The sequence below is a fragment of the Microtus oregoni genome, unplaced genomic scaffold (genome assembly GCF_018167655.1).
Source record: "Microtus oregoni isolate MIOR12 unplaced genomic scaffold, Mior012 000006F_ref0000085, whole genome shotgun sequence".
In the NCBI taxonomy this organism is placed as follows: Eukaryota; Metazoa; Chordata; class Mammalia; order Rodentia; family Cricetidae; genus Microtus; species Microtus oregoni.
Window position 1 is genome coordinate 29259696 of NW_024543065.1, and position 26693 is coordinate 29286388.

The 26693-nt window shown below is 44.9% G+C and overlaps 1 protein-coding gene and 1 pseudogene across 2 annotated transcripts in view; one reads left to right on the top strand and one right to left on the bottom strand.

The window, feature by feature from the left end:
• The window catches only part of LOC121449555 (sine oculis binding protein homolog), a 167961-nt gene extending 142502 nt beyond the window's left edge, over nucleotides 1-25459 (bottom strand). For both annotated transcript variants that reach the window (XM_041654069.1, XM_041654068.1), the window contains exons 1-3: nucleotides 24693-25459; nucleotides 11237-11375; nucleotides 7644-7829 (exon numbers count right to left, since the gene is read on the bottom strand). In XM_041654069.1, coding sequence (XP_041510003.1) covers nucleotides 7644-7829; nucleotides 11237-11375; nucleotides 24693-24788 — 421 coding nt within the window. In that variant the 5' untranslated portion in view covers nucleotides 24789-25459. The remainder of the gene's footprint in view (nucleotides 1-7643; nucleotides 7830-11236; nucleotides 11376-24692) is intronic.
• LOC121449305 lies at nucleotides 24814-26454 on the top strand (annotated as a pseudogene).
• Nucleotides 26455-26693: the final 239 nt, after the last annotated feature.

Genomic DNA, 26693 nt, shown 5'->3' on the forward strand with positions numbered 1-26693 from the left:
ATAAAATCAGGTGAGCAGCTATATAAACCACAAAGCTGGGCTCTTATGGTTGTTTTCATGTGTGTGGTGTGTGTGTGTGTGTGTGTGTGTGTGTGTGTGTGTGCCCCGCACACGTGTGTGTGTGTGCGCGCGTGTGTGTACATGTGAGTATGAGCCACGTTGAGAATGTAGAGTTCAGAAGACAATTTTCTGAAGATAGTTTTACCTTCCCACCTTTATGCAGCTCTGGGACTCTAACTGAAATTGTAAGATTTTACAGATACAGAAAATTTTAGCCATCAGGTGACTAACCATATAACTTTGTAGACAAGGAAATATGATCATAGAGTCTAAGCGACCCATGTAATATTATGTAGGCAATAAATGGCAGAGCCGGTGTCAACAGCTCTGGTTGCCTGGTTACTGCCATAACCGTCTCTCCACGGCATCATCTTACCCTTCAGATTATACATTCCTTCCAGAATTAAGAAGATCACACTAAAATCCTTTTTACACCTTTTTTTCAAGAACACTCGGCTGTATAAAAATAATGAACTGTGCTTGGCAACTTACACCTGTAATCCCAGGACAGTGAGGCTGATGCAGGAAAATTACTCAGAGTAGCTCAGCCAGAGTTACATAGTGACTTTCAGTCGAGGCTGGACTACAAACTGAGACCCTGTCTCAGAAATATATATAAACATAGAGATGAATCAGGACCTGAGCCATAGTAGCTAAGACTTTGGGGGTTCATGCCTTCCCAATCATGTTGAATTTCAAATTACTGTGGCTCAGCATCATTCTCATCAGGCTGTAGGAATGCAGGTCTTGACTGTCAAGAGCCTTTCTGCCCCTGCCATACCGACGACTTCTACAGCATGTATACTCCCACTATATATATTGTAACTGCAGGTAAAATGATGTGGGAGTGTCATATATCAATCTGTTGATTTCATTGGTTAAGCAATAAAGAAACTGCTTGGCCCTGATAGGTTAAAACATAGGTGGGAGGAGTAAACAGAACAGAATGCTGGGAGGAAGAGGAAGTGAGCTCAGAGAGAGACGCAATGCTTCCCTCTCCCGGTCGGACACGAGAGCTCTGCTCTCTGAGGCACACACGATGAAGCAAGCCGCCAGGATGGACGTAGGCTAGAATCTTCCCCGGTAAGACTGATGCTACACAGTTTATTAGAGATGGGTTGATCGGGATATGAGAATTAGCCTGTAAGGGCTAGAGTTAATGGGCCAAGCAGTGTTTAAAAGAATACAGTTTCCGTGTAATTATTTCAGGGCATAAGATAGCAGGTGGCCAGGGTGCTGGGGACGCAGCCCCGCCACTCCTATTACTACAGTAAAATGATACCATACATTCAAACTCAAACTGAAATGATACTAGTTTGGTTTGGTTTGGTTTGGTTGTTTCTTTCTTTGTTGTTTGTCTGGCTTGGTTTCTAGATTTTTAAACAGGGTCTTGTGTAGCCAAGGCTGGCCTTGAACTCACTATGTAGCTGAGGTTGGACTTGAACCTGATCTACATGCCTCCTGGGTGCTGGGATTACAAGCATCCACCACAACACCTGGCTTTAGTGGCAAGCTTTTGATATGTACTGAGCACACTCTAAGTTCCTGGTTACCAGGGATTGTAATGTATATCCATATTGTCTGCCGCCGTGAAGTAGCATTCTGGAAAGACTAATAGATACTGACTGCCAACTTGACAGAATCAAGAATCACCTAGGAGACAAGCTTTTGGGCATGCCAGTGAGGAATTATTAGATTGACTAAAGTGGAGGATGCAGTATCATTCATTCCGCAGGCTGAGGCCCCAGATTGCGCAAGAAAGCTGAGTACAGGCTTTCATAATTCCCTGCTTCCTGACTGGACACAGTGGGGACCGACTGCCTGCAGCCCCTACCACCATGCTGGGTTGTATTGTGGGCTAAAACAACCCTCTTCCGCTTGCTTTTGGTCTGCTGTTTTCACAGCAAAAAGACAGGTAACTAACACCTACCGGAAGACAGACACAGTGATCTGGATAAGCCTGTGGTTGTGAATATAAGAAACTCAATCTCAAATTCAAGTATCAAGTCTACCAACTATGACCTGCGTGTCCTCAGCCAAATGGCTGTGTCTCGGTTTCCTTGTTTGTAAAACAATTTTAGTCGGAGCACCCTCAGAGTTCCTGGGGAGAGTTAAATGATGTCATTTATTATCTTGGCCCGTAATAACTGTTCAAAAGTATTAACTGTGACAAGATGATTTTGCGTGATTAGCTGTTCCTATTCCATCCCTGCCACTCACTGTAATCCCTCCTGCCCTATCCTAAATTAGTTAAAAATCCAAGATTTTCAGTGGACTCTCTCTCTCTCTCTCTCTCTCTCTCTCTCTCTCGATAAATATATCTAGTACATAAATAGTAAGTCATCCAAATCCCATTAACTAGAGGTAATTTTATTTAATAATCATATTTCGAGTTGGACAAATAAATAAATGCCAAAGCAATTTTTATTAAATCCTGTTTTCTCAATGGTTATTTGGAACACATCACTCACATGCAAACCCCAAGACTATTGAATAACAGATAAAATAAATAATGACCATAATGCAAACCACATTCTGATTCCCACTTTCCTGGTTATAACAAGTTCATGTAAGAACTGTGAGAGCCAAAAAGCAACATGCTTATTAACTGTGGGCTACTCTGCTGTATACATAGAGCTTAGAGATCACATGGACTTTCCATAGTCTCGTTTAAGCTAACGTTTCCTTGGAGCCCAGTTCTCAAAACCACTTAGGAATTTCAAGATTTGTCTTGAAAAAAAAAAAATATCATATTTCCATGACTTTGCCTGAACACAAATTGAGAAAGCTCCCTGAATGCAAACCACCCTGGGGGACAGGAAATGGCCATTGTTTTCAAAGAAAAGCAAGACGTGTCTGCGTACAGGAAATCAAGCTGGTTTTTGGAGATTGATCTCAACTCCCCCCGCCCACAAGCCCATGTGTGCTGTGTAGACGGCTCCACATTTTACCTCCCCCTTGGGAGCAGCGAAGGGAATAGAAATACGGGCACTTATCATCCAGGTCGAGGGCTTTCTGTTCAGAACGGTCACAGGAATGCATCAAGAGAAGCATAGCCCCTTCTTTTTTTCACATTTCATTTCATTTTAAAGTATTCAGGGATTTACAGGGATTCTTGATTCGGAATAGGCAAGTTGTGAGCCTCCAGGGAGACCTGGCAAGGCTCCCCTCCACCCTGCGCATCCCGACATGTGGAGTTGGCTGTGGCCATGAGGCCTTCATTTCATCTTTCCTTGTGAACACAGTAATGACACCACTAGCCGCAGCGATTTTTGATTTTTTTTTTAAATTCTTACAAGTAAAATATTATTATGAAGCAAGACCCAGGACCCCCTCCCCCCAAAAAAGGCTTAGATGTGGTCCCAGCTGTACCACAGACCTTTCAACAGAGATTGGCAAGGAGGCCAGACCTAAGCCTAGTGTTTGCAGAGGACGTGTTAAGGGATGAGCTTTAGAAAGAGCACCGCTACAAAGGCCGGTCAGTGGCTAAATGCGATGACTACACTATAAAGCAATAAAGAGCATAGGATCCCAGCCAACCGTTTTTATTAAAACGTCCATCCCGAATGCCTTGCTTCCATCCTCAAACTGGACAGGGGTTAGTAGAGAATTTCTAGGGTAGCATTCCTGCTTCGTTGTCGGATCCTCTTCTGGGCTCGTCCTCTCCGAATGAAGGCTGGAAGGGTTGAGCCTGTGTCACAGTCCCTAGCATGAGAACTGGAGCAAGATGGCGATGTGATTAACCTGAGAAATATTTCAATTCTTGCTAATATATATTTTTTTTCTGTCAGTTCAGACAGGATTCATGGTGTGGTTTCAAAAACTAGCCTTGGAGGTTTGTAAATCTATTGAAATGAAAAGGATAAAGACGTGTTGGCGTAAGAAGCCTGGGTAGGTGCTCTGTAACATTTTCTAATATCGCTCTAACAGTGTCTAAACGGCAGCACCGCAGCCTCACTCCGTTCCCGTCCTAGACGCTGCAGCAACATCCGTGATTATTATTTAAGGATCACGGTGATTCCCTTCACTGCATGGGGGAATAAAGAAAAGCAAAAGCAGGGCTATTATCCTGTGTTTATAACAAGTCTATTACCATAGTAACGCCTGTGATGTCACAAATGCTACACCCAGGGCCAGAAGCTGTCTCTGAGGGGGAAGGGCAGCTGAGCTTTGGAAAATGGGCACAAGCCTGTGAGGCCAAAGCAGGGTCGATACCAGGTAATCACAGGAACACGGGGAGATTCCCTCCTTCAGAGAAAAGGAAGGGGTGGGGCAGGACCAGAAGAGCAGTTCCCGGGCCCAGAAGTGAGCTCACCCACACTTCTTGTATGCAGCTGTGCAAAGGGAGTGGAAATCCAAGTGAATGTGGTATCTCTGTGTTCCCAGTCACAAGCATTCCACTGGGTTCCCTGGCTGCCAAGACGTGAGTGGGATCCAGTGGTGAGCCTGCCCGAGCTCATGAGCGGGCTGAGAACCAGCGCATGCCCAGACACAGTCTCTCACATCCGGAAGAGGTGTAAGTGCCTCAGAGGGCAGCCCTTGAAAGCTCGGATGTTCCTCTCAATGACCATGGGACTCATAGGCCCCCAGATCCTCAAGGACAGTGAAGGAGTCAAGTCTCTCCTAAACATAGGGACTTCTAGAATGGGCTTGCAGGAGGAAGCTGTATCTCCTGCCACTGGGGAACCTAGAAGTAATGGCATGTTGATAAGCATTGCTATTCTGAAACAGTGTGAAATGAAATGGCTACTTTCTATGAAAAAGAATGTTGGATTGGGAGTCAGGAGACCCTAAGGACTTAGAAGATACATGATCCAAGGGAGTTATTTAACCTGCTTGAACTTCATGCCTTTCATGACACCCAACACGCTATTTCTCAGAATTTCTCTAAAAGTTGCATTAAATAAAAGAACGAGGATGAGGCCCAAGGAGATGGCTCAGCAGGTGAAGTGTTTGCCGCGGGAGGATCGTGACCTAAGTTTGAGCCCCAGAATCCACACAGGTGGAAAGAGAGAGCCAGCTTCACAAAGATGTCCTTTGACCCTTCACCGTCGCACACGCTGGACACACATCATCACACACACAAATTTGATTTTAAAAAAATTCACTCAGCGAACACTAGAGTAGACCACTTTGCGAGCACAGGAAAAGCGTTGCTTCCCTGCCCCGTCACATCTTACAATATTCCAGAACACCTGCCACATGCACAGCCTGACTCTGAAGGCCTGCTCAGCTCGCAGCTACCGCGAGACTCACTAATCCTGTCCTGCCTAGCGTGACATTCAGCCAAAGTCCTGCCCACCACATGGTTTAAGTTTCATTTTTTTTTTTTTTTTGGTAAATAGGGTTTTGTTGGAACACAGCCACACTCCTTGATGCATGCATCATCTAAGGTTGCATTCCTCCTAAGGCAGCAATGTCCTGGGTAGCTGTGAGAGACAGTGTGACCCACAAAGTCTACAGTCCTGCCAGGCTCTCCACAAGCCAGGTCTACTAGCCTAGCCCTAGTTTAGGAAATCAACAGTCCTCTCTTTGGGTGAGTTTTTGCTTGGTGAGAGCTAGAAGGTGGAGAACATTCGGGGTCTCATCGAGGCAGCCACAGGGTAGAACGGACACAGAAAAGGAGAGACGTCCGTCCCTACATTTTGTTTTCCACAGATGAGTGCCTTGGAGTTCCACAGCAGACAGCAGAAAAACCACTGGGGTTTGGTTACCCTGGCTTCTAATTCCTCAGAGTTCCTCCGGCTATGACTTCCAAGGCTCGGTTTTTGGCCTCTCTCCTTTTGCATATTTATTTCCTGATCTGATGTGGAATTAGAGTTAAATAGAAGCTGTGTGCTTGAATTCCACGTGGCTGGCTCCACAGGAAACTTCAGAGCAGGTTCTCTGGCCTCACTCGCCTGGGCCTATGCTAATTTCTCAAGCCATTTTCTTTGTTCAAATAAATCTTGGGGACGGATTTATGTCTGGATACACACCTTCCTATGCACCAATGATGTGCAAGAAGACTCTAGTACAGATTAGGGCTCAAAAAGAAAAAAAAGAAAAAGAGGCACCCTGTTGGCTACCTAGCTCTCCTGTGGTAGCTATCCTAGGACACCCTCATCTCCCCAACTCCAGGAGGTAGGACTGTGAGCCCAGGCTATAAATGAGGGACTGAAAGGAGCCACGCGGGCAGAACCTGTCCTCTTTCACAGTGCTGCTGAGGGACAAAGCCTGGATTGAAACCCAGGTTTTCTCAGGCTGAAGCCTGTGTTCCGGCTACGTTGTCACACCCACTAATTAACACCCTTGAAGCCCTCATCTAAGCCACAGAATATTCATTCGGTTGGGAGCGCTACATCTACAAAATTACCTACTCTTTTCTTGCCAAGTAGCCTACGCAAAATATGTCTCTGGTCCTTATAAACTCTGGTCCCTCTGTATCATTAAAACAATCAACCAAAGGAAAATAAGATCACCAATAAGGGAAATATTGCATGATTCGCCAATTAGGTCAGTAGTTAGCACTAACAATGAGTTTAATAACAAATGAGTCTTAATTTAATACCATAACTAATGGCCTCTGTATGATAGATCAGTTTGACTTGTTAAAATATAGTAGGCCAACAAGACAATGTGGTCAAAGCGATAAAGGAATACTTAAGACAATGTATAAATACACTGTAACTCAAGCTGAGGAATCTGTACTGGAAATGCCCTCGCTGTTTATGGAAGCATAATCAAACATCTATCCTCTCAAATATGAACACAAGCATTAATGTTAGCACGTTACAATAAATACTGCTATTATAACTCAGTATTTGTCAATGTTCAATTTGACACACACACAAATAACTAGCAATAAAAGTAAAGCATTCTAGCAAGATTCCACCCTTTTACAGCAGGCCAGAGTTTTCCTGGGTATTTGCGTGAACTACGTCTGGAAGCTACAGAGAACACCATCAGCTCTGCCCTCCACCACCAAGACTGAATGCACAGTCACCTAATTTTCTGGAAACATAAAACAACCAATTATATTTTCATGCAAGTGGAACTCAGATTTCCGTCCTTGTAAGAGCTCAGAGACAGCTTTCCAGGAATTGGAGAGGGCTCTGTGGAGACGATGCATACTACAATTGGCTTCTTGAATGGATTTAGAGGAAGGCACGTGCAGGAACGTGTCTGCCACACATCTTCTTCCAAAACTGTCCCTTTCCTCAGAAAACCCCAAAGGCCTGGCCCTCCTTATGCACCAGCCTGTTCAATCATGTGTACATTTTGCTAGCCAGTCATTGTATATATCTTATTCTAAAGAAAACAAAAAAAGAACCAAAGTAAGTGACTACAGAGAAGGAAAGTATCTTTTTCTGAGTCTGGTGGAGAAAAGGTCTGGAGTCAGTTGAACGCTACAGCCCAAGCGGAAACAGATAAGGAAATTTTAGGGATAATAGCAATAATACATTAAGCAATATGTGAACTAACACTTATCTATAACATTCATCAAGCCATATTCATTTAAGTTGAGTTTTTAATAAACTGTCTAAGACAGCGAAAACGATTGCATACAGACTGTTGGAGTTGGGAATCCCAATAGTGCTTACCTGCTGGCGGCTTTATAAAAGGTGGTGGGATTAAAGGTACAATAATGGGCACATTGCCATGGTCCTTTGACCCTGCAGGTGAGTCACTGAGTCCATTCCCAGTGGCAAGGCCTGAATAGCCCGCGCTTATATTGAATGATGAAATAACACTGTCCTCTGGTAATTTTGGTTTTGGCAAGGAATTTTCTGTAAGAGAAAAAAAATCATTCAATATAACCAAGAACTTATTCATTAGACTTAAATTTTTTTTTCCTCATTTCTTTAAGTACATCGGTTATGTAACAGAACAAAATTTCCCTTGCAAACCTTGAAGCAATTTCCCAGAGCTCCACAATCCATCCTGAAGCTTTATAGTTTTGCTACCAGCAATTTCCAAAGGGCTTTTCTTTATAATTTGCTCCACTATGATAGTTAATATCCCAGCTGAACCTTCGTGATGAATTTTAGCACTGTAAAATCCCATAGAAAATGGAGAGGCAATTAACCTTTTCTACGAACAAAGGGATATATAGCAAGCATCACTCCCTGGCCATGGGGGAAGCCTAGAATGTATCCCAGAACGGTAGCTCTGTGCCACTGCATTATAAACCTAAACCATGGTATAGTCAACTGAACCAAACGATTACATCAAAATACAACAAAAACTACTATTGCACTGGGTATTGGTAATATCCATTAAAATTAACAAAAATGGAAATAAAATTTGCACACAGATATCCTTGTATCACACAGAGAAAGAGGGGAGGGAGGGGTGGGAGAGAAAGAGAGAACGTCAACCATGAGAAGCATGGGACTCTTCCCATGTTCCCCAGAGACAGACAATCACCCAGGCGAAGGACTACTGAGGCTATTAGTTTATAGAATATAAGCGCAGGACTTGCATTTTTTCATTTGCAGCAAAATTGATGATACTATCTTCATAACATGATGTGCACAATTTCATAGCAAGCTTAACATAAAATTTGTCATGAAGATTCAATTCCACATGCCTACAGCACGGCTCATTTACAGTTCATTGGCATATAAGAAGAAGAGCGCTTTCTTAAAGACGGGGAATGAGGTATTTGAACAGGTATTTTGCCAATAGATTTTGATGCAACATAAACACTGAGCCAAGAGCCAGCGACAAAGAACAGTTAGTTGTACCCACATTTTACCAAAATTTCTTCACACGTCCTTCCTCTTTTATCTTATCCACAGACTCGCTTTCCAAATTTAGGTTTCCTAATTCTGGAGTCACACAGGCTTCCCACTTAGGCTCGGCACTGCTGCCCACTCAGAATCCGTGTAAATTCTGCTCTGCCATTCCTCGGCACCTGCCACGCGCTAGCTGGACTTTGATCTAACCATCTACAGCTAGTTCTGCTCTTGACCCTCTGCAAGAGCGTGAGGCAGCAAGAGAGGGAAGCCGACACACAGAATGAAAATAAGGCTCTCTTTTAGAATTCCCATCCAAATGCAAGGAAGGGGGGCTCACAAGACAACAGAGAACGCCCCCCCCCCATCTGAACATATAAAGCCTGGCATTGAGCTTCCCAGAAAGCCCCAGCCCCCAGCACTGATGATGCATCAAAGGGACAATGGAGCTCCAAGTTAGCAAGCACTGCTTCTCTGACTTACGGCAGGACTGCAGCCCTAAGGTCCTCGGTCCTGGCCTGTCTTCCCATGGCTGGAAGGACGCAGAGCTGTGTCTATTTTTGTTTTCTGTTGAGCTCTGGTGTTCTGTGGAACTCTGCTTACAGGAAAGCACAACTGGGAATACACCTAAAGCGACTCTTCTGGAACCTTCCCGCCCCCAGCTCCCTTTCACCCAAGGAATTTCTACACAACGCGAAGGGTATAGTATGTAAAATATGTACACAAATCAGACATTTGCTGATAACACATCATGAAGAAATTATCTTAAAACAATCCCTGTATCATTGTACATGCAATTTTGCCATTTATTAAAGATGAAAGCAAGTGTGTATATTAATGAGACGGATGTACTTGTGCAATTTTACATAGGGAAGTAAATCTTGGCTGAAGTGTCTGATACAATGTGACACCGAACATCATCAACATTTCTCAGTGTTGATCTATATTTTGACTTGTAATCAATGCCAGGAACCCCACTGCACAGAATGCATAGGACAGAACGGCAGGGGCATGTTTACAGTCATTTTGGAAATTATTGGAAATTCTGTCCTAATCCCAATCCAAAATTCATTTAATGATTTTTTTTAAAAAAAATGCAATTCAAGTCAGCTACGCAGATGCCATTTTTAAAAAGCTAGAACCCTCATCCAGAAACAGATGGAAGCAGATGCAGAGATCCACAACTCACCACCAGGCTGAGCTCCGGGAGCACAATCAAAGAGAGGGAGGCGTGATAATCGAACAAAGGGGTCAGGACCACGGTGAGGAAACCCACAGAATTAGCTGACTAGACCTAGTGGGAACTCACCAATTCGGACTAGCTAACAACTGGGGAATCTGCATAGGACCAAACTCGGCCCCCATTCTGCAGGTGACAATGGTGTGGTGTGGGCAGTATACAGAGCCACTGGCAGGGGGGACCATAATCTAACTCTCATCCAGGATCTGGCTTTGTGGGGCCCATTCTCGATGGAGCGATACCTTGCTCAACGGAGGCACTGGGAGGGGAGACCTTGGTCCTGCCTCAGCGAGGTGATGAGACAGGCTTAGCTGACTTCCCAGGGGAGGCCTTAGCCTCTCTGAGAAGCATATGGGGAGCGGGGTGGTAGGAGCAGGAAGAGAAGAGGGAGGGGAACTGGGATTGGTATGTTAAAAAAAATAAATATTTTTTAAAAGCCAAATATTCCAAGACAATAAATCCAAAACTATACTAATTTGGCACTTAAACACTGAGGAGTAACATTAGAAATATTAAGATTTTGCTTTCCATTCAGTGCATTCTGAACCACAGAGAGGGGCAGCAGGAAAGAATTTAGAGATCAAAAGATGGATCTGAATAACTTCTCTGCTACTTCTGCCCTGTGACTTGGTTTGAGAGTTGGTCATTGTCTCTGAAAATTTATATAATTCTACTTGATTGTTGCATGCAATAAATGAGAAAAATGTGTGGATAGTAAAGAAGAAAAAAGATTTTGCTTTCCAAAATTAAACAACGATATTTCTCCAAGAGCAGAGAACTTTGTATTTATGGTAGGAACACTGCAACTCACAACAGACTATACTCTTGCATCTGAACTAAGGTGTTTCAGGAGGCATCTGTTGTCGCTGTTACGACATGACAGCCTGCACGGGGCATGCGTGTTCAGAACCAAGGCGGCGGAGAAGTCGCGTGATGCATCACATGCACGCACCGCGCTGCCAGCAACACCTCAGACGCATGACACATTGATTTGCGTGAATTCGGGGCCACTATAGCTTCAGAAACCTTTTACCGTTGCCAAAGTTTGCACAAGTCCCACATTCAGTTCCTCGGTCCCATATGGGTCACAGCCCAGAGTGTGAGGAGCTGAGGTTTAAGTTGCATGTGTGCATGACAACCAAGGGAGACCCACAGCAATTCCACTCTGGCAGGGGGAGACAGTTCATTCTCCTTTGCGTGAGCAAAGAGCCTTTACCTTTGAGAACAGAAATATGCTGCCGGCTCTCCCCATCAGTAGGGTAGCTCCTGAACTCAATGTCGTCACCGTCTTTTAATTCAACTTTGTCATAGCCGTACCAGCCCAGAAGTTCATTCATGGTGTTCTCTGCAAAGTTCTGAAAGAAAAGCAGAAGCTGCTACTCAGTTCCGTAATCAATAATTATTTGGAAAGAATGTACAAGTTAAATTCTGTTAGCCGCATCCCATTTCATGCCAGCCCCACTTCCCCTAGAGGACTGTTCACTTTTCAATCATGTTCAAGGCTGTAATGCATTTAAATCGCAGAATGACTCATCCAGTTAGGACAGGCCTTCCGACAGTGGCAGTTTAAAGACAAGAAAAAGGTGCTTGTCCATTTCATCTACGAATAGGAAGTCGTTCTTTAGCAGTTTAAGTTCTGCAGGAATACAAAAATATTGAAAGGAAGCATGCAAAGGAAATAAGAAAAGATTTTGAAAATAAAAATGAGCTTTTCCTAGTTCTAATTAATTTAAATTAGAATTGCTTTCTGACTCGGTGTTGTTACTTAATGTGCCTCTTACTGCAAATAAAACAGTCTCAACAGAAACATAATTTCTCAACTGTCAGTCAGTACCATACCAAAAGAACTGACTAGATTTCAAGGGTCCCTCCTTACAATTTTCCTTTTGCCAAGGTATTTGTTAACTTGATGGATACTTTGTTTTACAGATTGTGCTAGTGACAGATTCATTCTCTGTGAAACCAAAGGTCACTATGTCTTCTGATAAGTGACATGAAAATGCCAACGAACTTGAAGTCAGCTAGATTTTGGATAAAATTACTTTATCAACTATAAGCTAATATGCGACTGTACGATGTCACTGCTGTTATCAGAGATATGCAAGTTTGTAAACAGTGGGCATGGTTTACAGATTCAATACTTATGCCAAGTGCCTGTGTCTATCCATTTATCAATTGCTAGATCCAGAGACAAAATGTGGGGCTCTGCGCTACTGCTCTTTATACTTAAGCAGCCCTCAAGCAGCCACAAGCCTTCTACTCTGAACTAAGATAACTACATATCCTGACTCCTCTGTAGCTCAGAGAACCTTGTATTACTCTTCTTAGATAATGTCATTTCTGAATTCCACTGGGGAATATAATTTATATACCAAAGTGAAGCACCAAGGCTGAGTCTGAGTGTGGGAACCCTCAACATGTGTTTCAGGTTTTCCTAAATGCTCTGACTTCAGATCTCAGAAGAGTTCCATAAAAGATATTACAGTGTTGAGCCCAAAGAAATAAACCTGGCATTTCAAACCACCCACGGGATGCTACACTTTTCCCCTTAGTACCCACTTAAGTTCTAAGATGCAACTATGATGCTTTAGTACACCAGCAATTAAAAAAAATAGCCAGATTGATTTAGTGTCACCATCCTCATGGCTAACAGCCAGCCATATCAAACTTTAGTGGGGCATTTACTCTCTGATGGATGGCCATGTCCACATGAAATAGACATTCTTCCCATGAACGCACAAAGGCGATATGCTCACTATGAATACTAAGCGTAGCAGCTTCAGGAATACCACTGAGGAAAACTGGGCTAAGTGCTGTTCCATTTAATCAAAGGAGATTTCTTTAATGAGATGGTGCTCTTCCCTAAGACCCGTTTCTTTCACGAACCCCAAAATGACAGTATCTTAGCACACACACACACAGGTCCTCCACCAGAGGTCTGGCAGCAGAAATCTCTGAAGCTGATTCTTGCCTTGCATCAAAATCTGTCCCCAACAGTATTAAAAGCCAGGCTCAAGCAATCCTGTGGGGCTGTTTGCTGCTTGCCCCAATCTCTGGGAGAACTGTGCCAGGAAGATGGATGTTCTTCTGCGTAGTCACGCCCAGCTACTACATCTGGTTTGGTGCACCCTTTCCTAGTTCAGTCTGAAGGCTCGTGGTACCCTACTTGCAAGACACTACTTTCTCCACTGTTTCTACGTTCTGAAGTCACACAAAGGCTACAGATGCATAACTCATGCATCAACCTCCCAGCTGAGGAGATAGATTTGTTTGTTTTAGTCCAGCTGCAAATCCATTCATTCATCCTTCCAGAGCCAATCTGAGAGATCCAAGCAGAATTTTCAGACATCGATAAAAACTGAAACCTCAACTGGATTATTGACACCAAAGTCATATTATTTGGACATTTTAACAAAAACAAAAACTCAGTTTTATTTATGTTTTCTGTTGAAAACTCAGAGCCATCATGAAATAGTCAATATGAATTTGATCTATTCCATGATTTTCAAGTTACTATAAATGTCAGGGAAGTAACTACAAAAGGTTCCTTTTCTTGTCACTGAAAATGAAAATAAATGCCAAATTGTTCTGATATATGAGTGCAGGGGCAGGAAACAACAGGCGTATAGGAGCTCAAGTGATAAATCTCAAACCATTTGAGAAGGAAGGAACATAGTAAAAGAGAGAAATTGAATATGCACACATGAACACACACATATACATACATAAATGCATACATACATACATACATACATACATACGAAATAGAGAGGCTAGAAAAATGGCTCAGCAGTTAAGAGCACCGGCTGCTCTTCCAGAGGACTCAGGTTCAATACCTAGCACCCACAAAGCCGCTCACAACTGTCAGTATCTCTAGTTCTAGGGGGATCCGAATGCTCTCTTCTGACCCCTATGGGTCCTGCACACACATGGGACCAAGACATTCATGCAGGCTAAACACCCATTCACATAAAACTAAATAATAAAATTAAAACCAAAAAGAGATAGACTATAAACTCTCCCATACCCACTATTGAGTTAAGAAGCCAAATATCCTCAAGGCATAAAACATTTAATAGCTTAAGTTTCTAGATAGAGGGTAATATGCTAGACAGCATATGGACTCATTACATTGCAAACCAAAGTAAAGGAACGCGATTTTTGCCATTGTCACCTAACACTCCAGGTGATGTAAATTATGAAACGTTTATGGCCTAGACATGCTTTCAACCCTTTCTTGCAGAGAATTCCAATAACTCTTACTTCAGCTGTAAATAAACAAACAAACAAACAAAAAACAAAAACAGGGTTTCTCTGTGAAGCTCTACTGGCATGGGCCTTACTGTGTAGACCAGGTTAACCTCAAACTCACAGAGATCTGCCACTGAGTGCTAAGATTAAAGTCCCACCTTGCTTCACGTTCCAGCATTCTTATAGTATTGTTCTTTAAAAAGCAATCTTTTTAATTGAAAAAGTAGTCCTTTCTTATGTTGTTTCTTGCTCGTTTGTTTAAAGGGAGATGGGCAAGACGGAAGCAAAGGCAACAACACTTCTTGATAAGAGGGGCTAGGTGCTGCTGTACTGGGGCTATGTAAGGTACTTCCTCAACCCTTCAAGCAACATTTCTCCTGAAGACCTAAGGCAGGAAATGTCTCCACAGTAAGAGTTCCCACTGCTCCTTCAAAGGACCCAAGCTCAACTCCCAGCATCTACATAGCAACCAGAAACCATCGGTTGTACCAATGCCTGGGACTCGGACGCCCTCTTCTGGCCTCCAAAGGTACCAGGCACACATGTGGCGCACAGACATACATGTATGCAAAACACTCTTACACATAGAATAAAATTTGCTTTAGAAGTCCCTCCTAGCTTTAGAATTATATGAAATCATGGAACTTCTACTTATGTGGAAAAACAAAGCAGTTTTTGCAAATAAATGCCAGAACGATGGTGACCACACAAGCATAAACTCTACTGAGCAGTCCTTATTTCAAATACTTTATCGTTGCTCTCAGGAACCACCAAAATGGGCCAAAACTGCAATGTTTTGGCAACTGAATTATATTCTGCAGACTGTTTTCTTGTCTTTGGAAGAGGCACAAAAATCCTCTCTCATACTATGTGGTCCAATTTGAGTTTGAAAAATAGGTCACTAAAATTAAAATGCTAATTTCTAAGTCTTAGAGCACTTTGCAGTATTTCCACGACATTTACATCTGTGTTCCTTTCGACCGGCCTGCGAGCTGGGTTTCCACAATAAATTCCTGGTGAACTGAGGTGAAATCCTTATTTGACGGCAGAAAATCAGAGCATAGAAGATCATGGAGCATCAAACCGAAATAGAGGTCTTCCCATTCTTTTTTCTCTAACTTAATTTTTCTTAATTTCAGATGTGAGTACTATATTTACACCATTTCCACCCCTCTCTCTTCCCCCTCCAACTCTTCCAGTGCCCCCAAAACACCTCCTCAAATGTATTACCTCTTCTGTATTATTGTTACATATATAAACATGCATCAACACCCACACATGCATGCACACATCACTGAGTCCATTTTGCTATTGTGCATATGTCACTGGATTGGACAATATCAGAGGACTTATCTCTGGAGAAGACTGCTTCTCCCCATCTCAGCAGCCATTAACTGCAGGGAGCTCTTCACTTAGGGGTGGGGCCTTGTTCCTGGTGATGTCATTATGCAAGTCTTGTTTAGGCATCCACATTGTTGAAACTAATCTTCTGATTCATTCATTTATTTGTTTGTTTATTTATTTATTTTGGTGTTTCAAGACAGGGTTTCTCTGTGTAACAGTCCTGGTTGTCCTAGAGCTCACTTTGTAGAACAGACTGGCCTCATACTCACTGAGATCTGCCTGCCTCTACCTCCCAAGTGCTGGGCTCAAAGAAGTGCACCACCACCACCCGGCCCTAATCTTCTGATTCTTATGCCAAGCTTAATTCTACTGTAGATGCAGCGGCAAAGAGGCCAATTTACCTCCTGGGTCAGTCAAGACCTTACAAAGAAATCGTACCATGGAATGTCAGTGTTATCAATGCATCTGCCTCTGTTGAAATTTTGCTGCATTTGGAGTGGATTGTTGGCCTCCACTCTCCTTAATCAGCGGTATTGTTGGAGATGGGATGTTCAAAATTCACAGCTAAAACTGAATCTTCTCCTTGTGCAACTTTTGACATCACATGGGGCTGAGTGCTTTGTCTTTCCAATAACCACCCCATCTCTTTCTTATGCTCTCTGATTTCCCTCCCTTTTTCTCCGGGGCTCCGAGGAAAAGATCGCAGTCCTATCACTTAGTCAAAAGGCAGCTCTCATAGAGTTAAATAGCAGCTAGGTCATAGATATGTAGGAAGAAATTTCCCTGTTTCTTCATTCCTTTTTTTGTCTTTCTTTTATTCGTGTGTGTGTGTGTGTGTGTGTGTGTGTGTGTGTGTGCTCGTCCACACACATGCACCTGTATGTAAGCGCATGTGCATGCGTGTTTGGAGAACAGGAGGAAGCTGGAGTGCCCTCAATTGCTTCTCCACAGGGTTTCTTTTGAGATAGGTTCTCTCACTAAATCTGGAGATCACCAATTCAATTGGATTTGGCACCTATAAAACCCCGTGAGTCCTATATCTGCCCCTGAGGCTCTTCAGAGCTGAGGTTACAGGCATGCGTGCTGCAACCTGCAGTTTTATTTGGGTTCTGGGGATCTGAATTCAGGTTCTAAAACTTGCAGTTTTACACACTAAGACATTTCTCCAGCTGCTCTTTCCACCTTCCAAGCTGTTTTGATACTAGCAAACTCTGTGTGTGTGTGTGTGTGTGTGTGTGCGTGCGTGCGTGCAATTCTTGTTGAATCTTAATTCCAATGACATTTCTTTGACACTCTCATTCAGCTAGAAGTCTTATACAAATGTCAAAGTTCAGGGCTAGAATTGCAGCTCAGTTGGTAGATGCTCCCCTCCCATGCACAAAGCCCTGAGCTGGTTCCCCAGCACTGCATAAACTGGATATTGTGACACATGCCTATAATCCCAGCACTGTAGAGGATCAGAAACTCAGGGCCAAGCTCGGCTACATAATGAGGTTGAGGTAGCCTAGGCTACGTGAAACCCTGTCTCCATTTTCTTCAAAGATAATGACAACTCTAGTGAGCACTCTCTTACTTCTAAACAGAACTCTAATTCCTACAACTTTTAGAAAGGGTAATTTGACTTCATAAGTTAAAAGCCTTAAATATTTAAATACCACTTGACTTGGTAATTTTATTTGTATCGATTTTAGCAACTAGCCTAAGAAAATAGGTACAAAAAGATTTATGTTCAGGAATACTTATCTTAGTGTCGTTTCCTTAGGAAAAAAAAAAACCTACATGCCAAACAATTAGAAACTGGCTAAATAAACTTCAGTTTAATCATACAATAGGATATATTTTGCCGCTAAAATATACACAGTAGATAAATTTTAGTGACTTGAAAAGCTATTAACAATATACTAATTTTTAAAAGAGAACTGATTTTTTTAAAAAACCACACACAGAAAAGAGCATAAAATATATGATGCTCATAGTAATTATTCTAGTGGGAAAACTAAAGCTTTGTTTTACTTTCTATTTCTTGTCAAATATTTATTTTATTACTTTTATATTTATGGGGTGCGTGTGTGTGTGTGTGTGTGTGTGTGTGTGTGTGTGCGCACGCACATGTGCATGCAGGTGCCTGTGGAGGCCAGAAGAGGGCATCAGATCTTCTGAAACTGTAGTTCCAAGCAGTTGTGAGCCACCCAACATGAATGCTTCAAAGGAAACTTAGTTCTCTGTGAGAACAATGTGTTCTCCTAACAGCTAACCATCTCTCCAGCCCCATTCTCTGGCCATTTCTAGTACTCATTCTACTGTTTCTGTCGTGACTCTGTGCTGCTTTTATAAAAAATAAAAAGCTAACTTTAATTAAAAATTAATTAACATTTAATCTCACTCATAGGCAACTGTATCAGTCATCTCCACAGTTTAAATGATAGTAAAAAAGAATCTGTCAGTCACATTACTTCACTTCACAACATTCTGACATGTATCCCCAAAAAGACAGAGCACTTGGGAGATACTTTCAAAGGAAAAGGAAACTCCAAATCCTGAACAATTCACAAGCTGGCCAAGAGAGGTCTGGGGAAGGGAAGTGCTGGGACTCTCCATTAGGGCTGGTTTTGGATAACAACATGATGATCAGATTTGGAAAGTATTTTCTCTGCCTTGCTATGTCCACAGGTGTTCCACCTGACTTCTGGGGTCCATGCTCGAAGCCTAATGGGCGTACTAAGACAGAGAGATAAGGGAAGGGAGAGAAGCCGGGGCCTTGCTCTATTCCAGAGTGAAGTAAGAATGAACTTGCTTAGAGCAGTTTCAGCATGGGCCCAGAGCTGAGTCTAAGTTGTCTCTCGTAACACAGACCCAGTGGACTAGTTTTATTTTATGGTTATACTAAGAAAAAGGTCAGGGGATGGAATTTAGATAGAGCAGACGAGATGTGTAAAGAGCCCCTTGCCAATTACAAAGTGCTTTCATATTTATAGTCCCACTGGGTCAGATGACATAAGAAAGACTCCCACTGATGAGGGATTAGGAGGCCATCACCAGGCACAAACTAGCAAAGCGTGGTCTGATTAGCACTCGAGGTATGGATTTCCTACCCTGAGCTCTCCTAGTTGGGTCTGGCTGCAGCTTCCTGGCTTCAGGTCCTTTAGAGACGATCCCTGTGCTCTATTTTGGGCCACTTTGCAGCACTGTCATCATACATCTCCATGCTGATCTTAATGCAAGGGATGCATCATAACGCAGAGAGCCACTGAGAACAGCTGAGGACGGTCTTACTCTTCTGCTGATATATTCCAAACCCGATGGCTATCCAATTGTCATAGGAAACCCAAATCATGTGCTGCCACATATGAAATCTGTGTTTTTCCAAGAGATGGACGGCAAACAATCACGTGCCCCATTTTACTTTGCTGCCAAGACATCAACTGCCCTAAAAGGGTCACAGGAATGCTGCGAAACTGTGGATACTGGCCCTCCCTGGCACAGCGGCAGGCATGGCAGGTGTACAGCTGCATGCAGCTGTGTCTTATCACAGCTGCAAAAGTAGCCTTAAAAAAAAATCACCAAAACTTGTTGCATCATTTCCCGGCCTGTGCCGGACGGAGTCACTGGCCTTCACTCAGTACCTTGTGCCCCAGGCTTTCGCTTAGATGAGAGAGACTAATGACCGTCTGTCTGTCTACAGCCCCTAAAATAAACATCCAGCAGACCTTGTTCACGTGAGCTTCCATGCATAGTGTTTCAACTGGCACTATTTTTAAAAAGGGATCTATTTTCTCCCTCCTTTTACACTGTAATATACCTTCTCTTTCAGGGAAATAGTCAAGGATTTCATTAGAAAGAGCAAGTGCGGCAGGCATCTCAGCCCCAAAGAGGAAGTTTTAGCCAGCAGGAGTGCTATTTATGATTCACCTTCTCGTTTTTCTGTTCTAACATTTTCTTTTCCAAAAAGAAGTGTAAAGCCTCAATAAGTCAAATGGACATTTCCTCAGACGTCAAGATCTACAGAGTCTGGCCTTTCTCTGGGATCTCCGTTTAGAGAGTCGCTCATGCTCACTAATATTTACTCTTCGTGGAAGCTCTGTTTTTGACTTTCCTTAAAATTCTGTTACCTCTTGGTTCCTATAAGTCTGTCTTTCACACAAGAAAAGCAGGGCTTGGCTCCTTGGAGCGGGGCTTGGCAAGCGCAGAGGCAGGAAACACAGAAGGGAACGAGTCTGTCAGACTCATTTTCTTCTATTTCAAATGTTTATTTCAGATTTGGGAGGAAGTGGAGTGGTTCCTTTCCATTTCCTAGTATTTGAACCCTACAAGTTGTGTAAGGCTTGGAGAAGGGCATTTCACTCTCCACCATGCTCGACAGGTCACCCATGGAGACTCTTCTAGAAGCTCCCTTCCTCCCAGAGCAGGGCACGTAGCTCTCTGAGCCCTTGTTGCACCCATCAGGAGATGGCTGTAGCCTGGATCCCTCAGAGTAAAGTCAAAGGCTCAGCAACACCCCTACTCTGCTGCGCCCCAGAGGCTGGGGCCAAGCCTGACTTACCTGCTCAGGGGATCAGCCCAGTCACAAAGCACACCTGTGGCTCCTGCTCAGCCTGATAGACGCCTGAAGGGCTTGCGTGGGATCTGGTCCCAAGGCCGGTACTAAGTTCCTAGGGCGTTCTGTAACTGACACTAAGACTTAAGATGTGCTTGCCTTGGCCCTAAGTTCATGTCAGCCTTCAGCACACAGGCTTTTCCAACCCATACTCTCATTTCTCTCATTTTCTTCTTGAACATCCAAGTTATTCCTCTCATCAGTTCTGCACCTTGTTTTACTGTCCCTGCGGTCAACAGAGGCCATTTCTAAAGCCGCACAGAGACCATCAGAGAACAAACTAGGCAATCCCTAAGGAAGGTTTCCTGCTAACACTAACAGATGCGCACACCTCGGGCTGTGGGAAGCAGGATCAAGGTATAATTTTAGGCACAAATTAGCTTTTGACGCTATTTGTGGGCAAAAACCTTCAGCAAGGGTGAGACCTTGTGACATTTTACACAAATGACCCTGTAGTTGAGTACTTGATAAAGAAACCAAACATTGTAAGTGAGGGAATAATGGGTTGTTTAAGAGGTTTCCAGGCCAGAGTGCCTAATCTGATCACATTAGTTTTGTCAAAGAGTTTTAAAAAGAAAAAATTTGACTAATTATCTCTACTTACAGTTTAGAATGTTTTGTGCTATTGTTTGGGACCTACTAATCACAATTCACTGAGATTTATGTGCACAAATACATGTCTTGATCAGAGAAAGTTTAGGCATATATTCATTAATACATAGCTTCTATATTCAATCGACTGTGTTCTAGAAGATACAACACTCCTATGCTAATTAATTCTTCCATATGCTGGAATCCCTCCATCCTGACTTCCATGTGTTGTGACGTGGATTGTCAATATATCAGGGTCTCATTGACTTAGATAGAGTCCCCATAGTCATTTTAGAAGGCCAAAATAATAATAATAATAATAAACCCTTTTGATAGCTATCTTTTTTAACATCTTCTTTTCTGGTCACTAGTTAATAAGGCATACTAATTGTCAGCACAGCATTCAATTTTTCTTTAAGCCAGGAAAAATTAGGATGAAAAGAAGAAAAGATAAAGAAACATAACGCTCACAATAAGATACGCATTCCTGCTGGGAAGATATTTCCCCTGAAGTACATCACAGCCAAGCTTTGCCAAGTCGTGTACTTTTCACACACAAAATTATATTGTATCAAATTTAAATTTGTTACAACTGCCATATCCATTAAACCAGTGATAAGGAAAATGCAACTTGATATCCGATCTAGTGAGACAGCAACCAGCATTAGCTCCCCGCCACATGAAGACCACCTCCACTGCCATCGCTGGTGTCAGCTAAACCCCAGCCAGTTTTAACTACCGTGTGCTTGTCATGCTTAGGAAATCTTGAAGAAAGTCTCTGGGTGAGGCAGTTCTGCTGGCCATTCTCATCACTCCCCATTTGCCGCACTTAAAATAGACACTTGTACCAGTGTCCTTTCTATTACCCAGAGGAGAAAAAAAAAATCTCATACACACCAGTTCCTTTTCTTTCAGCTCACAGAGAAGCAACTCAATCCAGGCAGTGTTGAAACCTGAGTAGGTCACTGTACACCACGATAAAATTCCCTAATCCCCGGGCCAAATCACCCCAAGGGGGGCCTCCTCCTGATCCTCCACTTCCCAGGCTGACTTTTCCATTCCTCTCTCCTCTTTCCCCTTTCATTTCCCCTACCTTCAAGCCTTGATATGCGATCCGAGGTGGGAGCTCAGGTTTCCGTTTTTACAGCTTAGGCCCCGCTAGCTGTATACATTCCTTTCTCTCTGCTGGGCAGTGATTACTTACCAGGGCTTAGTTTACACTGGTCCAGATGAAAGCTCTTCAGATGAAGGCAAATACAGCCAGGCTGCCCCAGCGGCACTGATATGAAGCTGTACAAGGCTACATTGTGTTCTCGATGACATTTTGTTGCACACATTTTTATACAGGGCAACCAACTTGTTATGTTACCCTACACTTCAGCTCAGGAAGCTGAAGGGATAATAATACCATGAGGAATAGGGAGGGGCTTTGTTGGGGTGGTGATTAATATTAAAATCAGAAAAAAATATTAATGAGTTCAAAATAACTCGGTGACTTTGAGAATCTACTTTTTAAGTAAGGATATTTGGGGGGGGGGTGATGTTATATTAGAAGAATGCTTATAAAACCACTAGACACCCTGGAATGGTATACATGGACATGATTGAATGTTGCCAGGGTCTTTCATATTGTTCCAAACTAGAGGGAAAAATGCCACAATTGAATCATGTGTTGCTTTAAAAAAAAAGAAAAGAAAAGAAATAAAAAGGAAATAAAACTTCTCATTTAATGCTACAGATTGAAACAAGGATTAAGACTCCAAATAGTAGAAGCAGTCTGGAGAAAAAAAAATAACATTTTTAAAAGAGGAAATTCTGTGCATCCAGGCTAACCCCACACTCAGTCTTGCAGCATGGGCTGAAAACTGTGTAATTTTCCCCCTCCACACAATGTTGTTTTTGTTTCTTCCTCACTAGTTCAGACAAACATCTGTTATACTGTAGAAGGACAACTATCTCCCAAACCACTGAGTGCGCCCGCAGCCAAAGCCAACAGCACCAGCCCCAAGCACTGAGCACAGTCAGCCTTTATATCCAGCCGGGATAACGTTTCACATGTTTTGATTAAAATTAGCTAATTTGTAATTCTAGAACCTATGAAACTTAAAAGCTGCCATCCATATAGAGGGCATTAGGCAGCATTTGAAAGGGCCAGAGCTATCTGTGATTTCCTAGTGGCCTTCTCTTGTCGGGCCCCACTGTTCATTTAAAACGACACGGAAAGTAATGTAGAAACACAGGACAAGCGGGAAGGGCCAGAACTGCAGGGCACACTCTGCCTCATGGAGAGGAGAAAACAACTTTTCTTTATTCCTTTCTCCTTCCTTCCTTCCTTCCTTCTTTCTCTCTCTGTCTCTGTCTCCGTCTCTCTCTCTCTCTCTCTCTCTCTCTGTCTCTCTCTCCTTTTCTCTCTCTCTCTTTCCTCCCTCCCTTCCTTCCTTTCACTGCCTATCATTGGAATCAATGGTGGCTTCTGTTACAGGGGATGGTACTAATTTTCAAAGCAAAGCTTTACTTTTCCAGACGGATACCTTCTTCTTCCAGATAAAAATTCTTCACCCCCCGAAATAACAGCCTTACTTCCAAAATGCGGAATACTGGTGAGACTTCCGAGAGAGGGATAAAGCAACCGTCAGACACCTAGTTACACAAACGGCATAAGCTGTGTTTGCCCTTTCTGAGCATGGGCTTCACCGAGGCACTCTCCCTAAATAGGCTTGTTATAACCAAGAAGACGCCAAAACGCAATAACAGTGAATTAGTCCCATACCATTTTTAACCAGTTTGCCTTTCAAATACAAACGTAACCAAAAATGACCAAGTCACCTGACTGTATTAAGGATTCTGTGCAGAAGTGGAGAACACCAAGAAACGCAAAAAGCAAGCCTTATACTTTTTTTTTTGTTAAGTCATAGAAACAAAACTATATACATAAAGGGTTTTTTTTTTTAAAAAAAAATTGTGAAACTCGTCAAATTCACACAAAATAAAAATCCTCGCTCAGGCAAAACGCACAACTTTGAGGAAGATAAAGAAGTGGGGTGAAGAGGGGTCCAAGCTGAACGATGTTCTCAGGCTTCAGCGCGAACAGCTGGAGCGCCAGGAGGCTGCGCTCGCCACCTCTGGAGCACCGCTGGCCTGGCAGGGAGCCCGGCCTCGTAGAGAGGACTCTGGGCTGGCCTTCGTGAACAATGGGTAGGCGGCTGTGAAGGCCGCCCCTCAGACAGCTGGCTTTCAGCCGGGCTTGCCCGATCTGCTAACGGGAAAGTGAGGCATACAGAGGCGAGCTGGAGACCCGGGGCAGCGGCGGAGACGAGCGGCCGGGGGCGGCAGACGCGAGCCCGCTGGCTGTACTGTCGCTGACCCGAACCACTCCGGCCCAAGCCTCGAGCACTGACAGCTACACGGCCGCAACTGGCGAGTTGGAGCAAAGAGGGATCATTGAGCTTGGGGACGAACTGGGAAGAGGGGTGGAATCCAGGTATCCCAGTGCCCCATCTCGGCAGCTCTTAACTTTGGAGGGGTCCGGAGGCTCATTTCCGAAAAGGAAAGAAAGACTACACTGACCATTGCGAAAGCCACTGCGCCATGCCCACTGGCCACTGGGGTCCGGTACCCTCACCCTGAAACATCTGCACTAATCTAGGGTTTGTGAGGTTAAATAGTATATGTTCCCCCGCCCCCATCAGATCTGAGGTTGGCAGATTTCGGGGATGCAGCTCGTGAGTTGGCCTAGGTTTTGCACCTGGAGGAGGAGCTGAGGCGTCCCGGGGACCCGATAGAAACTGACAAGCGCGCCCCTGTCGCCCCCCCCCCCCCCAAGCCTACACAGCCCGAAGGGAACGGACGGAAGAAAGAGCTCGGTCTCCCCGGCCGCGGAGTCCTAAAATACCTTCATCTCCTCGTTGATCTCCCTCTTCACGGGGTGAGCCGGTTTCCGGCTCCTTTTATTTTCCGGAGGTCTCCCTTCTTTCTCCATTTCTGCCATGTTTTTGTGTCTGGTTTCTGTGGAGATGAAATGGCTGCTGCCGCCGCCGGCGGTGGTGGTGGTGGCGGTAGCGGTGGCGGTGGCGGAGGTGGAGGTGGTGCTGATGGTGGCAACGCTGGCGGAGGTAGCGGTGCTGGCGGGTCCGGGGCTGGGAGGGGGAGGCAGGCGAGGGAGGAGCGGGGGTCTCTTCTAGCGGCGGAGACCGTCAGTGGCCGTCACGGGGAAGGGTAGCCCGGGGAGTCTCGGGGATGCCGCCGCCGCCGCTCCTGCCGCCGCCGCCGCCGCTCCTGCTGCCGCCGCTACCGGTGCCGCCTCCGCCGCTCCCGCTCCCGCCGCCTCCGGGCTGCATCCTCGGGGCCCCACGGAGTCGTCAGCCATCTTCCTGAGCTCTGTCCGTCCGCATGGGCGAGAGGAGCGCCGGCCACGGCGGAGACAGCTGCTCTGGGCGTGCGTGCGTGGATATGTGTGTGCGCCCGGGAGAGCGCGCCAGCCCCGGTGCCCTGCGCCTCCCGCGAGCCGAGCCGCGGGCGGAGGGAGGGACCGCGCGGGGAGGGGTCCGAGGGAGGGGAGGATGGGGGGAGTACTGGGCCAGCCCCCCGCTCGCGAGCGGGCGTGGCTTCCCGGTCGCTGTAGACGCCGCTGCTGTGCCTCTTCGGGGGCTGCTGGCGGCCGCCTGCTCCTGGGCGCCGGGCACCGGCACTCCTCGTAGCCGTCGCCTCCCCGCGACAATCCCTGCGCTGCAGCGACTGGCAGACCCCCTACCTGCTCCTGAACTCCGTGACGTGGGCTCCCGTGGGCTCAGAGTTGGCTTCGGAGTCTGACCTAGAGGCCGTTAAGGCAAAACGTACTGGGGTGAAGGGTGGAGATTGAGCAGTGGAAGGGAGCAGAGACCTGAAAGCAAAGCGAACACTCGGCCCCGGGATTGCAGCGCCGAGTAGCCGAGTGAAACACAGACCGGACCCACCGCTCAGACTCGAGTGTCCTGCCCCGGGGGCCACGGCAGAATGCGTGGAGGCTGAATATTCCTTAGAGGGGTCCCCAGCGCGGCGCGCCCTCAGACTGTTTGCCAGGAAGCTTTCTTCTTCCTGAGAAAGACTTAGAAGTAGGACAACTCAACCTTCAACCTCCCTGATTTCTTTCTTTCTCGTTCTCTCTCCCTTCCCCCTCGGCCCCACGCGCACTCTTAGGCACTGTTACAAAGTAGCATCTTTACCCGGTGACCCCCCGTGCACCCTCATCATGCCCTGAGCTTTAATAGAAAGGGTTGGGCTTAGTGGGTACTGCTGTGCGCCCAGGATCCCGCGCAGGAACCCTCCCTCCAGGAACCCCACGCCCTCGCCACGCCCAGCAGGACCCTCTCCTCTCCGCTGGGTTCCACACTCTTCCAGGAGACTCGAATCTGCGGGTTCCAGAGCCCAGATCTCCAGCTTTCACGCGTCTCCTGTTGGGCCGCCTCTGTCCACGCCCTGGGCCAAGGTCGACTGCGCCTGTCCCGGTCTTTTGGGTTGAGGCATTGGTGTGAACCATTTGATCAGGCGCCAGAGACTCACAGCTCTGAATGCTCATACACACTGCAAAGGGACACCTCGACGTTCCTGGCTCAGTTTTCCCATGCCGCTCCACTTTGTAATTACCTGACACAATGTGATATGGGGGTGCCCATTGTTCCACGGCTGGTTATTATAGAGTATTCATTATGACAGTGGTGGAATTTTAAATTACACATTTTTAAGTACTTAAAAGATAGAATGAAATCGATGTGGGGGTATGAGTAAGCTTTTCATTAAAATCTCAGTTTGGCCTATCAAGTGGGGTTCATTCTGAGTATTGCATTGCCTCATTTACATTTTAGCATTGTTTTGTCTCTTAAGTGTCGAATTAAAGATATCTGGGAGCATACTCCGG